At 28.8% G+C, this 19,067-nt stretch overlaps 1 protein-coding gene across 1 annotated transcript in view; it reads left to right on the top strand.

Moving 5' to 3' along the window:
- The window catches only part of LOC100213557 (importin-9), an 87,313-nt gene that overhangs the window by 14,507 nt on the left and 53,739 nt on the right, over nucleotides 1-19,067 (top strand). Inside the window, exons 6-12 of the mRNA XM_065814716.1 lie at nucleotides 7,670-7,758; nucleotides 7,994-8,080; nucleotides 8,173-8,292; nucleotides 10,854-11,013; nucleotides 11,646-11,797; nucleotides 17,232-17,330; nucleotides 17,459-17,562. Of these exons, the coding sequence (XP_065670788.1) occupies nucleotides 7,670-7,758; nucleotides 7,994-8,080; nucleotides 8,173-8,292; nucleotides 10,854-11,013; nucleotides 11,646-11,797; nucleotides 17,232-17,330; nucleotides 17,459-17,562 (811 nt within the window). The remainder of the gene's footprint in view (nucleotides 1-7,669; nucleotides 7,759-7,993; nucleotides 8,081-8,172; nucleotides 8,293-10,853; nucleotides 11,014-11,645; nucleotides 11,798-17,231; nucleotides 17,331-17,458; nucleotides 17,563-19,067) is intronic.

Here is a 19,067-nt window from a genome sequence, read left to right on the forward strand (position 1 = left end):
TTTCCCTTCTTTTCAGACCCAACATGATATACTTTTAAAGAACTTTTTTTTTATAGTATTAGGGACCTGTCTGATATTTAAAGGACTTGATCTACCCCTAGAAATGTATATTTTTTTTGGAATTTTTTAATTCCAGAATTATTTTATTATCTAAAACACATTTTAGAGGGTGAAAGTAGACATTAAAAAAAGGTTGGAATTTAATAATGCACACCAAAAGCATTAACAGGACACCATCCATGTGCAACATGTTGTAATTGTGTTGTGCAACATGTTGTAGTTGTGTTGTGCAACATGTTGTTTCCCATTAAAAAGAACTTTATAAGTTAAGCATAAAATGCTTCATCTTTCCTAATGCAATACAACATAATTTATGTACAAACTAATTCTCTTGATATTTATGTATGACGAAGCTTGATATTTATGTATGACGAAGCAACCAAACACAAACTGGAAGAATTCCTGTCATTTTTTTGCACAAAGAAAAGATGTTACGTCTTGTTAGTGAATTTGGAATTTCACTTAAATCATTTTCTCTTCTTCAGCACAACTTCCAACCTGTAAACCGAGAACTCTTGCTCCTTCGAATACACCAACCACGAGCTTACTCTGTAACCCATACATTTCCAAATTATCAAGTATGCAACAAACAGGTATTATGTCTTCATTCACAGAAACATCATTAAAGTATGATGATGTTCCTTTCCAGATCGTTTTGTCTTGAGATAGTTCAACATTATATTATACATTATATTGTCCAACATAGCTTTCATTTTGACTGGAGAACATTTAGTCTGAATTGTTGTCCGTTTACAGTTGCCACACTAACTTCTTTCTTTGTAATTTTTGTCGCCCATTTTTTATAAATGATGCAGCAGGTACATTTTGAGTCAATTAACAAATCCCAAAGAAAATTATTAATGTCCAAACGTATAGTAGGTAACGCCATTATTGATTGTTTAGGGAAAGAGCTGGCGCAAACATCTCCCTCTGCACATTTTTTGGACACATTCTTGATATGTGTCCATACTCTTGACAAGAGTTAGACAAAGCATAGCTTGTCTCTCATCTTCAACCTGACTTATTTCGATTACTATTTCTTGGTAGCTGAAATCTCTTGCAAAATGATTGGGGAGTTTCTCATAGCAAACTGATTGTGTTTGATCTTCAAGCAACCTCAGCTCAGCACGTCTTGTTGCAGCAGCAGCAAAATTTTTGTTCATTCTATTGTTTCGTTCTTTAATCATGAGTGCTCTTGCTTGCGCAAGTGTTTGTATAGTAGTAAGATCATCCATACAAAATTTTGATCTCAGCATCTATTGAACTTCCTCAGGGAGCCCAGAAATAAAGGCACATGCTCTGTCTGGTAGCCCACCAATTAGCATAGATAATCTTTGCATTTCCGCCAAATAAACATCCACTGCCTCTCCATGCTTTACCTTTCATGTAATGAACATTTTGTTAGCTGTAAATGCGTCAACTGCAAATGCTTTTAGCAACGCATCTTTTATCCGGTCAAAATCTTCTTTATCAGTTTCTGCTGTTGATATACTGCAAATGCACTATTTATGAGATGGAAGAGAACAACACTCACTAGATTGGTTACATCAATTAGTTTGCATACCAGTTCAACTTTTTCCAGCCATTCTGCAACTAATTATTGATTGTTTCCACTAAACTCTGGAAATAACTTTAAAACAATTTTAGTTGACATTTTCGTCGAAATAACTTGTTTCATATTAAAAAGAACTTTATAAGTTAAGCTTCATCTATCTTGATGCAATTTAACATAATTTATATACAAACTAATTCTCTTGATATTTACAATTATGTCTTTATATTATATACAAATATGTCTTATGTCTTGTATATACATATACAATTATTTACAAGTAACACTAATCAATCATTAGCTTTAAAACTATCATTAGCTATATTTACACTTTGCACAACATCACACTATTAATACTCTATTTATTTACAGATATTTAATAGGTGTTGATGAATCACCCTAACTGGGAACTAAAACAGTTTAAGAAACGTTACTACCAGCCAGCCTCAAAACCATTAAATTAAGTTTTAGAGTTGGGTTGCCACTATCAAGGAGGCACATACAGAAATCTACGAGTAGAGTCATAAAGATTCATCACAATCTCTAGCCTTTACTCAACGAAGAGCCTCAAAGCAAGGGAGTTTTAAGTCTTAGTTTATTTCTCCTTGCCTTTGTCTAAAAACCAAAGCCTTTAAAGCAGCAGCACATGGGGCAGGTAATACTGGGCTGCATGGTACCAACAGCAAGATGATCCTTAATTCAGGTTGAACCTGACCTGACCTGAAGTGGTTAAAAGAAGTAATTTCCATAAGCAACACCTTAAAACCTTGAATAATATATTTCGGAAATGCATTAGTAATCTAAAATCTAAAATAATACTTGATTGCTTCAATATAATGTATGCGCCTATTAAATATTACTAGGCGCATACATACAATTTTTGAGCATTTTTTCTTTTTAAAGGCTATACCACTTTTCATCATAAATAGTTTTGACAAATTCAAAGGTGTGTCAAAACCATTTATAATGTTGTGAGTGTCTGCTCATATCCATTTGAGATAAGAAATTATTTGTTATATTATTATATTATATTTGTTTTATATATCGAAGGTAATGTTGAAGATTTAATGTAGCAATTTTTAACTGTTGCATGAGTTAAGCCTGTTTTTAGATGATTTCTACTTTTCTCAACTGAAATCTAAAATAAGTTAATTTATAAGTAATCATATTAATTACAATTGTGCAGAATTAATTCTTGCTTCCTTGTGACACTTTAGAAATCACTTTTGGTTTAACTTGTTTCTCAATGTGCGTCTCAACAATGATTTTGTATAAGTGCGTTTAAAGCCTCAAATTCCTTTGAGGCTTTAAACGCACGTATATAAAATCATTGTTGCTACATAAATTGCAAATTAGTCTCTTGTGATTATTTAGACAAGGTTTACAGCACAATATAACTGTTGCCAATCCATATAAAAATAATAATTGAATCTAGTTGACCCTAAAAGTTTTGTTCAAAAAAGTTTTAGTTCACTAACAAGAAATTTAATTTAATCATAATGGACATAGCAGACAAATTATGCTTATTGTGTGGTGAATCTCTTTTTTGTAATGAAGTAGTACTTTTTCAAAGAGGTACATAAGCCTTCTGCACTTTTTTACAAACACATTTATAATATTAGGTCTTCAATTTGTCATTTTGTTGTGCTTTTGTATGCCATATATAAATATACAAACCAAAAAATACGTTTGGGTCAGGGATGTGGAGTCCCAAAAAGAACGCCTTTTTTGATTTGAAGGTCACAAAAAGATTACTTCTTCCTAGTTTTTGGTATCCAGGAGCTTTAAAAATATAAAAAAACTTATGGACTGCTATTAGGGAAAAAATCAAGACTTTTATGTTAAAGGAACAATTTTTGAACCTGAAGTCCTTAGGTACAATAGCGGTAAGGACTCCAGGACTTCGGGCTTAAAAACAATTAGTTACAAGTCATTAAATATCATAAATTTTTTTCTTATTGCGTATTATAAATCAACCAACATGTTTAGAGCTTCTGGACACCAGAGACCATGAAAAAAAGTCCTTTTTGGACTTCACATCCCTGGTCTGGCCAAAAATTTATTATTTGTAAGATTGGAAAACTTGTAAGATTGGAAAATTTGTAAGATTGGAAAATTTGTAAGATTGGAAAATTTGTAAGATTGGAAAATTTGTAAGATTGGAAAATTTGTAAGATTGGAAAATTTGTAAGATTGGAAATTAGAAGTAAGATTGGAAAATTTGTAAGATTGGAAAAATTTATTATTTGTAAGATTAGAAAGTTGTAATAAACTACAAAATGATGGCAAATGTTTGAGATAATGAGAGGATGGAAACCATATATCAAATCTGTTGCAAAATTAGCATCTGCTAAGGTTGCCTCTCTTTATCGAGCTCGACACTTTCTTACTTCGGATTCTATTCTCTATCTATATAAATCTCAAATCCAGCCTTGTATGGAATACTGCTGCCATATCTAACACAAGTGCAAAAACGCATTGTAAACATAATTGGACCTGCTCTTGTAGCCAACCTCCAACCATTATCACATCGTTGTAATGTTGTTTCTCTTTCTCTTTTCCACAAATACTATAATGGGCACTACTCTAAAGAGCTTGCGTCTTTTGTTCCATCTACTAAAATTCATTCTCGTGTTACTCATCATTCAATCAAGTCTCATTCTTTTTCTGTGACTGTTCCTAGGAGCTCCAAAAACTCTTCTAGTTTTTTTCCTCGAATTCCAGTTCTTTAGAATTCGCTTCCTTCATCTTGCTTTCCTGATTCATATAATTTGCAATCCTTTAAGTCGTCTGTCAATTGTTATCTTACTCTACAATCTTCATCTTTTCTCTTCCAGTAAATTCCAACTTTAATTAGTGGTTGCTTGCAGCCTTGTTGGAAGCAAAGATGTTTAAAAAAAAAAATGTATGTTAATCGATGTTCACGTTTATTGCCGCAAAGACTATAAAAACATGTATTAAAATGAAATCTTTTTTACGATATGTAGATGACAGTCCCTTACAAATTGAATCAATTGAACAAGCTATCAAGTTACTTAATATTCTCTATCGACAAAATACCAGCCTTAGATATAAAAAGGAACTTGAAGATAAAGGTAAATCACTCAATTTTTTAGTTATTAATATTACCAATAACAAAAATTGCCAGTTAAAGTTCAAGATTCACCAGAAAGATGCAATTACCAACATCCAAATTAAACCAAATTCAGGTCATGATCCAAAAGTTCTTGAAAGTAACTTTACTGGTTTCATTCATAGAGCTTATGAGGTTTGCAATAAGCAATATTTACAACAAGAAGTCAATTTTTTAATACAAGTGTTTACTGAAAATGGTTACAAAAAATATAAATTTGAACAAATTGTTCAAAAATATGAAACTTAAACATTAAAATCTTTATTTGACACAAAAAAACCCTACCTCCTTTTATGATCTAAAAATGGTTTTGCTATCATGAGTACCTGGAAAATGTCCAAATCTTGAAAAAGCATTTGGAATTTTGGTTTGAAGCTGTCTTTAAATGTAGTTCTAATTTGAAAAACTATATTACCAAGTAAAAATATATACATAATGTCACGCTTTTGGTTTAAAAGAAAATTTAGGGAGGCTTTGGAAATGCAGTACCAACAAACAGGCCCATGCGACCCAATGGGAATGAATTTGGATGTTGATTGATATTTAAACAGGTTTTTAGAAATCGATAATGCGTTTTTATTCTGATCAAAAATTGACATGTATGTTTTTTTTAACAAGTTTTTTAAACTTTTTTGTAAAAATATTTACTTTTATCGTCGGATGATGAGACTGTGTATTGGTCTCAAAATATCATTAATAAATCTTTAATTTACATTAACAATCTCCCAGAAATTCCCACATAATTGACATTGTTTGCTGATGATACTACCATTTATTTTTGTCTTGATAAGAAGCCAACACTCTCTAATTGCATGGAGGGGGCATTTGAAAAAGATTTCATTTTTGCTACAGCATGGGGCTCCCAGTGGCTGGTGAACTTTAACTTAGATAAAACTCCATTTTTTCCAGCTAATCATTATCGCAATAATCTAAATCTTCCTATATTTATGAATGGCAATCTACTGAATGAGTCATCTACCTTTCATCTTCTAGGATTAACACTTACTTCTAATCTTACTTGGAAACCATATATCAAATTCATTGCAAAATTAGCATCTGCTAAGGTTGCATCTCTTTATCAGGCTCGCCACATTCTTAATCAGAATTCTATTCTTTATCTATAAATTTCAAATCCATCCTTGTATGGAATTCTGTTGCCATATCTTGGGCGGATCTTCGAATGATGCCCTTTCTCTTTTAGAGAAGGTGTAAAAATGCATTGTAAACATAGTTGGACCTGCTCTTGTAGCCAACCTTCAACCATAATCACATCGTCATAATATTGCTTCTCTTTCTCTTTTCTCAATGTCTATTATATTATAAAAATATTATTATGGGCACTGCTCTAAAGAGCAAGTGTCTCTTGTGCCATCTACTAAAATTCATTCTTGTGTTACTCGTCATTCAATTAAGTCTTATCCTTATACTGTAGTTGATCCTAAGTGCTCCTAAAATTCTTAATCATCAAGTTTTTTTCCTTGAACATCAGTCCTTTGGAATTCGCTTCCTTCATCTTGTTTTCCTGATTCATATAATTTGCAATATTTTAAGTCGTCTGTTATTCGTTATCTTGCACTATAAATTTCATCTTTTCTCTTCCAGTAACTTCCATCTCAAATAGTGGTTGCTTGCAGCTTTGTTGGAAAGTGATGTTGAAAAAAAATTATAGTAATAAATGATATAGTTGTTTTTAATGTCTCCATAAAAAGTAGTTATTTAAATTAAATTATTATTTATTATTTAATTAAAAAAAAAAAAGTCTTCTTGGAACGCTAAAACATTCCATGTACCAAAAAACTGCAATCCAACAAACTTTCCTCAATGTCACTAAATTGAAAATTCTTTTGGATATTTGAGTTCATTAGTATACAAAAACAACTGGAGTCCAAGAACTGCAAGCAAATAGTTACCCGAATTAATAGATGCATTCATCAAATTAATATAAATGCTGTATAATGCTCCCGTTCCAACATCATGACAAAACTACGCCGAGCTACTCATGGTGGACCATATTCAAATGTTCATTAATTTTTTCTAAATATAAGTGATGTACCTTAGATTAAAATAAAAATAATTTTCATTTTTTAAACATGTGTTTTTATTATAGCCCAATATAAAAATTTTCGTTTTTTAGAGATCCCCCGTAAATAGTTTAAATTGATAGACAGCCCTCAGAATTCAGGTCAGCATTCGGCAATGCCGACCTAAATGCCGCCCTAAATGCCGACCTAAAAGTATTTAAAGTTGCCAAAAATTGCCCACCTCGTTTCTATGTTTTATGGTAACCCCTTTGTGTTAAATTTATTTTACTGGCCTCTAACAGTTTGACCTCATTTTTTTACAATTCCAAAGGTTGTTAATAGGTATATAATAGCTTGTATTATTATGCTAGTAAAATTATAAATAAAAATTAAATTAATAGTAAATTTATGTTTTTATGTAAATTTATGCAAGCCATCTATTATAATAGCACCAACACATTTTACATATATAATATTTACTATTTATTTGTGTTTAAATGGAATATTGTTAAATCTTTTATTTTAAAAAGTAATAAAAAAGAAGCAAAATAAAACATGATTTTAAATACAAAATAATTTTCTTTACCCTCGTTTTTTAAATCATATTATTTATTATATTAAATATAATATTAACACCCTGATGTTAGTATTTATAAAAACGGCTAAATAATACAACTAAATAATACAAATTTATAATAATACAAATATAATAATAATTCACACTTTTGATTTTTTTAAAACCTTTTTAATAGTAATGCTTGCATTATAATTAAATTGTTCAACATTTCTAAATGGCATACTTTTTTTTTACATTTTGCTTTTGATGTATATATATTTTCTTGTTTTAAGGTTATTTAAATTTTCAATGGTTTTTAACATAATGTTTGATTTTTCTTCTTCCAGAATTTGCAGGTGAAGTCAGTGATTTGCAAATTCCACATATTGCTCCTGTTATTTTACCTGAAATGTTGAAAATATTTTCACATCCTGAGGTGTTTTTTTTTCACATCCTGAGATTTTCTTTTTCACATCATGAGGTTTTATTTTTTACCTCGCAAGGTTTTATTTTTCACATACAAAGATTTATTTTTCACATCATGAGGTTTTATTTTTCACATCCTGCGGTTTTCTTATATTTTTTAAGGTTTTTGAGGTTTTTTATATTTTTATACATTTTTTTATTTTACACTTTAAATTTGCTTTTTTTTACTTATTCTATACTTTTAGATATATGGTATTCGAACAAGCTCCAGAGCTGCTTCAATTTTTTCTACAATTATGGGACTTATTGGATTAATGAAAGAAGTGAATAAGGTCTTTGATTTAGGTTTTGATTGTAATCATGTTGCAGTTTATTTTCAATCTTGTTCATTTTGAAATGAGAGTTGAATTTTTAAATTTTTTAGGGAGTGGACAAGCATTTGCTGATGCCTTATTTGCCTCAGTTCTTAGAGGTTTGCAGTCATCAGCTCACTGTTCCTGAGGGTGAAACATCTGATTGTGGATTAAAAATGGAAGTTTTAAAGGTGACTAAATTTTTTAACATATCATTAAATATTTTTTAATAAAGAGTTTACATGTTTAATATAAGTAACTTCTATTGTTCAGTACATTATGCAGGGAAATTTTCTTCATTAAAACTTTTTCTCTGAAAGTTGCCCTTACTCTGAAAGTTGCTGACCTTACTCTAAAAGTTGCTACACTTTAAAAAAAACATTAAAAAAAAAAAAACAAGTTTAATATGATTTTAATGACAGATAAATCACAGATAATTCCTTGTAAAAATATCCAGGTCATGTAAGTCTCGGAATTTGCTGATTTTTACATCCAAACTATGATCATTCCCAAAATTTTATTGTTTAATTCCAATTGGTTTATAAATTTTAACTTAAGTTTAATTAAATACAAAAATGACCAATTTTTTTTTTTAAACCTTTTTCTTTAAACATTTTCACTTCCAACAAGGCTGTAAGCAACCACTAAATAAAGTTGGAAGTTACTGGAAAAAAAAAAGATGAAGATTGGCGAGCAAGATAACGATTGGCGAACGAATTAAAAGATTGCAAATTATATGAATCAGGAAAGCAAGATGAAGGAAGCGAATTCCAAAGAACTGATGTTCGAGGAAAAAAACTAGACAAATAAGAGTTTTTGAAGCACTTAGGAACAGTCAATGAAAAAGGATGAGACTCGATTGAATGACAAGTAACACGAGAATAAATTTTAGTAGATGGAACAAGAGACGCAAGCTCGTTCAAGCAGTGCCCATTATAGTATTTGTAGAAAAGAGAAAGAGAAGCAACATTACGACGGTGTGATAGAAAAGAGAAAGAGAAGCAACATTACGTTGCTTTTCTTTCTCTTTTCTACATTGTTGTAGAAAAGAGAAAGAGAAGCAACATTACGACGGTGTGGACGGTTGGAGGTTGGCTGCAAGAGCAGGTCCAATTATGTTTGCACCTTGTCTAAAAGAGAAACGGCATCATTAGAAGATTTGCCCCAGATATGGCAACAGTATTCCATACAAGGTCTGTTTTGAGATTTATAGAGATATAGAATACAATCCGAAGTAAAAACGTGTCGAGCTTGATAAAGAGATGCAACCTTAGCAGATGCTAACTTTGCAACTGATTTGATATATGGTTTCCAAGAAAGATTGGAAGTAAGAGTTAATCCTAGAAGATGAAGAGAAGATGACCTTCAAGTATATTAGCATTCATAAATATATGAAGATCTAAATTATTGCAATAACGATTGGCTAAAAAAAATTGAGCTTTATCTGAACTAAAGTTCACCAGCCACTGTGAGTCCCATGCTGTAGCAGAAGTGAGATCCTTTTCAAGCTTAAATGCCTGCTCCAAGCTATCAGACAGTGTTGGCTTCTTATCATGACAAGAATAAATGGTAGTATCATCAACAAACAATGCCACCTTAGATGTGAGAATATCTGGAAGATCATAATGTAAATTAAAAACAGTATAGGGCCAAGGCTAGACCTTGTGGAACCCCTGAAGTTACAGAAATAAGAAGAAGAGAACAACTTTTATACTACGAAGGAAGATAATTCAGATAATCTTAAAGATATTGCTAGATACACCATAAGAAGAAAGCTTATGGAGAAGACCAACATGCCAAACTTTATCAAATCTTTTGTCAAGATTTGTGTCAAGAGCAATAGCCAAGTGCAATAGCCTTAACCTCTCCACCTTTATCTAATGCACGATAAAACCTATCGGTTATTACTGTTAGCAAATCAGCTGTAGAATGAGAAGATCTAAATCCATATTGATAGTCAGAAAGTAAGTTATTAGATACAAGATGAGAAATTATGTGTTTTTAGTTCCTGTGTTATATTATCTGTTTTTGTCATAATAAAAAAATATTCACCTTCACTGTTACCACTGTTATTTGGTGGTAATTCCAATTATTAGTATCAGGCAAGTTGCAGCTTAGCAAATGCTCCGCTGTCAATCAATTAGTATGATAAGGATTACAGCTCACAGCAGGACAACACTCAATCACAGGAAGACACTCAATAATTTGACTAGTAGATTTTGTTGTTGTTTCTTTATATTTTTATAAAGAATTTTAAAAGTTTTTTTCACTTCTTTTTTTCTAAACTTTTATTCTTTTAGAATTGCTGCGATTTTTTTTTCTCTAATTATTTTTTCTTTAATTATTTTTTATTTATTTATTATTTTTTGGCTGCTTTTTCATCTTTTTATTTTGATTCACCTCTTCAAGGCCACTGAAAGCCACTACAGTCAAGGAGACTACTTTTAGTTATGGTAACAACCCTCTCTCAACTCTATAATTCTGTAACACGAACCTTGAATAACAAGGCCGCTGCGTGGAGAAACAAGTTAAGCGCAATACCACCAGGGATGTGGTGGGGATTGAACTCTGGTTTTCTTTTTTTTAGCAGCTTGTGTAGCTTTGTTGTCAGCAATTGCAAATTAACAAGTTTTTTTTGTTTGTTTTTTTCAAATTTTCATTTTAGGCGCCCCAAGATCTAACTTTAAAATTTAACTTTTTGAAAATTTAAAAAATTTTTTTATAATCAAACATCAAAAGTTTAATTTTTTAGGCTTTAGAAGTAGTTGTCAAAAACTTTCCAAGAACAATATCTCACTTTATTAGTAGTATTTTACCACCTGTATGGCAGACATTTACTCAGAGTGTTGATATATACATAAAAACTACAGTTAATTGTGTTGATTTATCAGAAGATCCGGTTGATGAAGATGGTAAATCTTTGATGTTTGTTTAAGTGATGAAATTTTGCTTGTAGGTTTAATATAATTTTTTTGCTTATTTTGTGTAACTTAATTTTATTTCATCGTGAGTCACAAGTTTATTCAGGCTTTTTAAAAATTTTTTGAAAAAATAAATTTTTGAAAAAGTAGTTTTTGAAAAGCTCATATAAGTAAAATAAAATCTAAAAATTTAAGTAAAATAAAATAAAATAATAATCTAATAATAAATAAGCAAAATAAAATAAAATATAGTTAGAGATTTAAAAAAAAAATTTTTTTTTTAACTAACTAAATTATTATAATTATATTTCTCAAAAAATACATTTTTTTTTAATTGTATGAGATTTCTTGTTTTTTTTCTTTCTAAAATTATTGGTGTTTTTAAATTAAAATATTTATAAAAATAAGATAATAAATATTATAATAATTGGTATTGTGTACAGTTGATATTAATTATAGGCAACTAGAGATAAGTGATATTGACAGTGATAGATATTAATGATAGTGTGTGTGGGGGGGGGGGGGGAAGAGAGGTATTCGTTATGGTGATTGGTGTGGGTGTTATCAGTGCTGATCATAAAAAGATTTTTGATCTTATTTTTTGTTGTCATTTTTTATTTCAGGCGAAATACTCAGCTTTGAGAATTTAGTGTTTAGTATATTTGAATTCATCTCAGCATTAGTTGAAAAACCAAAGTTTAAAGAAACTGTTGAACAATACCTTGAGGATATTTTATTCTACACAATGGTTTATATGCAAATTACTGATGAACAAGTATATATTTTTTAAAATTTCTCTATACAATGGTTTAAATGCATATTACTGATAAACAAGTATTTATTTTGATTTTATACAATAGCTTATATGTAAATTTCTGACGAACAAGTATATATTTTTTTAATTTTATTCTATAAAATAATTTATATGCAAAATACTGGCAATATTGTTTTTTATTCTAGTTTGCATATAAACATTTAATTTATATGCAAATTACTTACAAACAAGTTTTCATATGAGTAATTGCTGGCGAACAAATTTGTTTATAAACCCTTTTTTTAAATTAAATTACCATTTTGTTAAATTTTTTTGTTAAATAATTTTTTTTTAACACAAAAAAAATTTTTTTTTTATTTAATTATTAATTTTTTTTTTTTAATGTTCAACTATTTTTGCTAGTAAGTTTTTTATATACTCAAATTCATTTTACCTTTATATTAAACTTTTTGGTCATTATGTATTGGTCATTATAGGTACTCTTTATTAAGTTAATATTGTATCACATTTTTAGGTTTTAAATTTTTATATCACATAAATAAAGTTTATTTTGCATTGCTACGATATACGGTACGATTTTGCATTGCTCATTTTATATTTCTTGCTTTTGTTTTTTTTTACTAAAAATATTTTTTAAAGAAAATACAAATAATTATAATACAGACTTTCTATTCATTTCTCTTTATTTTTTTAAACTATTTTTTAGTTTGAAGTGACTACTTAGAATCTTAACTTTGTATAATTAAACAAACTCTCACTCTCTACACTAGACAAATAGTTAAAAAACCATTGTAAAGCATATATAAATTATGGAATTTTTTTGTAAATAATTTTAAACAAATTGAATTAGTAATGCATAGTTGATTTATTGCAATTAATTTCAAGGGTTTTTTTTGACATATTCTTTCACTTAGATCATTCTTAAGATACTTCGCTTAATAGTAATCTTGAATATAAAGAACATCTTTAGCCAAAAGTTTTAATCTAATCTTTTAATGATATTGCTTCCCTTACTATAAATCAAACAAGATACTTGGTTCCAGGTTTGTTGCTAAAATTTTATCTACTTTTCTTCATCATCAGTTGAAATTTTTTCTAAAACCAAAGATCTACCATTTTTAAGATTAAATAAATCTTTGAATCATGACTAGTATTGAATTTCAAAAGGTTTAAATATAAAATTAGTAACAGGTCTTGTCCTAATTCATTTCGTTCACTCACTCAATTCATTTTCAGAATAAAAGTTTTAGGTATCTATTTTCAAGATCTTTTAAAAGTTATAACATTTTTCGAACCAGAACCTTATAAAACTTAGGAACAAGATCACTGGTCACAAATTTCATTTTCATCCTCTGTGCTGTATCTTTTTTTATTCTTCAAAAGTTCAATTCATTCGTCGATAGAGATAGAGTTATGAGTTAAACATTATCAAGGCAAGTAAAGTTTTTAGAAGTATTTAATTTCTTAAAAAATATTAGGGGAACATGGATTCAGTTGAAAAAGTATTATATCCTTCAACATTAACAAGGAAAATTATATACTTTTCACCATTCAAACTCAAGGAAAAAGTACTTGAAATCGGGTGAAAATCAGGGAATACTCAGGGAAAACACGGAAAATGAATTTCTAAAACTGCCATGAACCCTGAGTACTAGTCCAATATTTCATTTCGAGATAATCAATGTTTAAGTTTTAAACAGTTATAGTAAAATAATACTAGTCCATCTTTCTTTCATTATAAAAAATAATGAAAGAAAGATGGAATAGTATTATTTTTGAAGAACATAGAGAAATCAACATAAGTTAAATGAAATTATGAAAAAAAGTGCAAATAACAAAAAAATGGACTGTTCTTCTCACCAATTCAATTCCTGAAAATTATTAATTCAATATATTTTACAATCCCTAAAAGTTTTGTTAAAATAACAAATATTATCGAAAAAATGTATTTGTTTTTCATTTTGTTTTGCTGCTTTGTATCCTTATACCTATGTATCTTTTATCTATAAAACTGTTTATTGTTACAGTCTATTTTGAAATTATGAGTGCAAACTGATTTTATTATTTGAAATCAGCTTTGATGTTAATCATTTAAATGTACTTTAAAGATCAGAATGTTTAGTTACAATTTAATTTATGTGGATTTTAATTATGAATTGAATATGTTAATTTTATTTTAATTTTTTGTATTCATTGTTCTTTGTTTTATTATACAGGTTTACCAATATCAAAGAATAATATGGTTATAAAATTCTTAAGAAAGCAAGTTAAAAAAAAAAAAAATTTAATCCTCTTACATTTTGGTTAAAGTACTTATAAATGATTCAAAATAAAAAGCTTTCAAAATTGGTAAAATTTATTAGTAATAACATAGATATGTGCAAAAATCTCAGATCAAGGTCCACTGAAGTTCTTGAGAAAACTTGTTTAAAAGTTGATAACTCTTAAACAAGTTGATTTTTATAAAACAAGTTAATAATTTTTAAACAAGTTGATTTTATGAAACAAGTTAATAACTTAAACAAGTTGATTTTATAAAACAAAAAGTTAAAAACCTGACCTATTTTCTTTCATAATTGTAGGCTAAAGTTTATATTTTTGTTATCAAGTTGAAATACATTGTGATTTTAAAGAGCATGATCTTATTAGTGTAAGTATTTTTGGATATCAAATTAGATGTTGATCTACTCATGGCAAATAAACATTTTAGAAAGATCCAGTTGATTAAAGAACTTTATTAAAAAGTTTGAAGTCATCAAATTGACCCAGACCAAATTTTTTTTAACTTGATTTTTGAATTAGGTTTTGATCTGTAGTATACTTAATATCATAAAAGAATTGAAGTATAAATTCAACTGTTCAAAAGTTGAAAAAACCATAAATAAATTTTTTTCTTTTGTGGGAAGTTTTATGCAAAATAACCAGCTATTTATGTAATATTTTCTCAAACATGCCAAAATAAAAATTAAAAAATGATTAAAATAATGAATGCTTATGCACTGCAAAAAACAAAAACAAAATTTTTTGGTCTAATATATTATTACTAAATATTTATCTTTTACTGTCAAAGTTTTTAATGTTTTTAATAATGTCAAAATGATTTTTTTTTTGAAAACATTTTTTGAAAGATTCTTATGTTTTAATTCTTTTGCATTTTTTTACACATCTGTTAAATTTGTTATTATTTTTAAAGTGTGGTATGTGATTCACTTATTTTAATTCTGATCATTGTTTTTAAATAACTTTAAATTATCTTCTCTTTTCCTCTACCATTGTGCTAGTGTATTTATTATTATATTATAATTATCTTGGGGTCACTCTATTGATATAAGTACAATTTATTTTCTCTCAAATTTTTAATGGTTTGGTGCTTCTTTTTTTTTTCTTTTTTTTTTTTTATTATTGTTATTAATTATTGAGATGCTATTAATTATTGATATTTTTTTTTAATCTTTTTTTTATTTTGCAAAAATATATAGAAAATGGCATTATTTCGAATATGTTTGTATCAAAATATAAATGTATATATTGTTTTAAACTCATGAAATTTGCAATTGATTTTAAAATTTTTACCTAAGATTTCACTCATAATTTATTGGCTTACTTTTTTTTAATAATGCAATTAGGTACAATAACTCCAATTATTAAAAAAAAAAATTTTATGGTTTTTTCCTAATACATTCAGACCGTTTTTATAAGTGTTCTGTATACAGATCATTTGGTTGTTGTGGTCATTTTTAAAAGTGAATAGTTTAATTATGGTTTCTTGTTAAATTTTATGAAATGTATGCATACAACCTATATCTGATTTTTTGTGTTTAGACTTTCTTCTTGTGTACTACCCAGATCTTTATTTTTCCTTTGTGTCTATAAGCATACATGACCCACCCACCTTAGGTAACTAATTACATACAAACAAATAATAAGGACACAGCAAGGACTTACACATATCAAACTATCAGTTTACATTGCGCACAAGGCAGATGTCTTGTTTATGTACTAGAAGTCCAGGCTACTTCTATTATTGCTGTTGCCATTCATCAGGTTTTAAACTTGTGAGTCATTAAATTCTTAAAGGGGCTATTGTCTTACGGTCCAGGTTGCTATGACCATCTGTTTTGAGGGCATATTCTTTATTCAATGTTGCTGAGATCTGTATTGTACCTTGTTTTCATTATTACCCTTATTTACTGTAAGTTGTGTATGCCATATTCTAACACTATCCACTATTCTACTTTTTACATCAAACATCCAAACCAGATATTTTACCAGGTAATTAACATGAGCATCTCACAATGGGTCGATAATAAATGTATCAAATAGGAAATCTTAACAATCTTAACAATATAATCATAACAAACCTTTCCAACCATTTATCCATGGAATCTGAAACACAATGGCCTTGGGGCTTGATTACAGCTTGGCTGGACCAATATACCTAATTAAACCTATTTAGACCATTATGCCTATTTATTTCATATCCCATTGTGTCTACTTATTTCAGCTTGTTACTTTTTATTGCATTTTATTACCAAACTTATACAATCACTTGTCAAGTGATTGTATAACACACAAGTCATGTTCACCACTGCAGATGTCATTGTACTTTATACTAATATTCCACGTAATGAATGTATTGAAGCAGTGAAATTTCACATGGCCAGGACACCTAATTACAAACTTCCTCATAAATGTCCATCTTCCAACGTCATATCTATTATACTTGATACCATACTTACCAACACTATTTTGAAATTCAATGACCACTTTATCAACAAATCTATGGTACTAGCATGGTAGCATTTACTATTATGGTACTAGCATGGTAGCCCTTATACTAATTTTTTTATGGGTTGTCTTGATACTACTATTACCAAACAGTTCCAACCATTACACTTTACAAAAGTTTAATTGATGACATTTTTTTTATTTGAACAAGATAAAAACTCCTACTGGTTAAGATAATCATGAACAACTTTCACCCTGCTATCAAAATTCACTTTTGAATTATATTTAAATTATTTAGTTCATTAGTGTTTTAATTTATAGAATTATTCATTCAAAATGCAAAATTGTTCTATGTTTGAAACCAACTCTAAATAGCTTTTATAAATACCATCATTTTAAGTTTAAAAATTTCAGAATATTTTGATTAAAAACATTTTTATAACATAAAGGTTTATTTCACAATAATGATACTTCATTATTTCAAAAATAATTCATAAAAATAATGTTAAATAAAAGTTAAAATATTATTTTATAATCTCAGAAGTTCCATATACAGATCAAATTCAAATTTGTTCTGTATATGGAACTTCTTTTTTTTCATTTTTTTTTTCACAAGATTCATGATTGTTTGGATTGATTTATTTTCTATGTTTAGTTTTTGGGAAATTGAATTAGTTTATGATAAGTTATAACTATAATGTTTTAGATAAATTTATGGTCAAATGATCCAAATCAATTTGTTGAAGATGAAGACGAAGAGACATTTTCATATTCAGTTCGCATTTCAGCCCAATATCTGTTACTAGTATGAACATTTTTATATTTGTTTATCTTTTTATAATATTTTTATATAAATATTGTTTTTGTAATTACTGTATTTTTTATTGTTTATTTTTAGTGATTTTATTTTTGTTAAATTTATTTTATTTTCAGAGTCTATCAGAAAATTTTAAAAGTGCTATAAAAAAGTTATGCAATGCTGTTGCAAGATTAAAACGCAAGTCTGATGAACTGAGAGCTCAAAACAACATGGGCTGGTATTTTAACATTTTATTAAAATAAAAATTAGGTACTAAGATCGTCTTTACATTGACATGCAGAGATGGTGTTTCAATAAAAGTATTGATCTTGGGGAGACATTAAATGCATCCTGCTACCCTTTAAGTCTTTGTCTAGGAGGCTTGTAGAAGGCTTCCTAGATAAAAACTTAAGGGGTAAACAAATTCTATCTGTTGACCAGCCTCGCACCCCTTCTTCATCTATTACGTTCTAACTCTTGATCTATTAAATAGTGTACTGAGTACTACATGTGCTTCAAGTCAAGCTCTTTAACCAATTTAAAAAATGACGTAAATAAATAAAGTATCAAAAAAAACATCGTCATCATCAAGTTCTCAAAATCTATCATTCACTAATATTTGTGGTCTTCAAAGTAACTTTACTTCTGTTGAATCTTATCTTTTGCAAAGTTCACCAGACCTACATGCTCTTTGTGAGACTAATTTGAGTTCGGCTGTCTCATCTTGCGATCTTAGTGTTGATTGTCTTCCTTTAATTCGTAAAGACTCCAATGGTTTGTCTCATCTTGTGATCTTATTGTTAATGGTTATCTTCTTTTGATTTGGCCTGGGCATTTAAATTCGTTTTAGCTATTTGTCAGGAAACTAAGTTTTAAAGAAAGTATTATTTAGAAACTAAGTTTTAAAGAACTAAGAATCCACAAATAATTTTTCATGTGCTTTCGCTTAGCACCACTTCACTATTTTTCTCTTTGTTATATATCGCCCTCCTTCATCTCTAAACTGCATATTTTTTAATGTTATTTCTGATCAAATTGGCCGAGCCCTTTCTCTTTATCCTTCAGCCAATATTGTTGTTGTTGATGTCTATTGCTCATCACACTAAATGGCTTGGTTCAAGTGTCAGTGACTCTGCAGGCATTAAAGCTCACAACTTTTGTCTTTCTTAATCTCTAACTCAAAAAGTCAACTTTCCAACTTGTTTTTCAGACAATCCTAATCATTTACCTTCTCTACTCTACTAAGTCTTGTTCTGATCCTAGTCAGTGCTCAATTTCTTCACATTCACCCTAAGGTGCTTCATTTTTCTTCATTATAAGAATCCCCTATCATTGTACTTCTTACAACTACCTGACTGGTATTCTTTTCGTGATTTTCTTTGTGATGGCCCTTGGGTAGAAATCTTTTGTCTTTCTGCTGACAAATATGCTTCTTATGTAACTTCTTGGATTCAGGCTTACATGGAATTTTTTATTACCTCTTGACGATTCCAAGTCGTCTTGCTCTTCTCCATCGTTTTTCTCTCATTGTGCTGCTGCAATTTCCAATTGTAACCATTACTTCCATATCTATCAACAAAAATGCTTTTCCAAAAATCTGATTCATTTGTCTTCCAATCATAAGCAAGGTTTTTGAGTCTTTCATTAATAAACACTTAATCTCTCATCTTGAATCTAATTGCATTTAAGAGAGGTTAGGACTATCACTCTTGTTATTTCTAAAGCTTTAAAGTTTGGCATGCT

The sequence above is a fragment of the Hydra vulgaris genome, chromosome 12 (genome assembly GCF_038396675.1).
Source record: "Hydra vulgaris chromosome 12, alternate assembly HydraT2T_AEP".
Taxonomy (NCBI): domain Eukaryota; kingdom Metazoa; phylum Cnidaria; class Hydrozoa; order Anthoathecata; family Hydridae; genus Hydra; species Hydra vulgaris.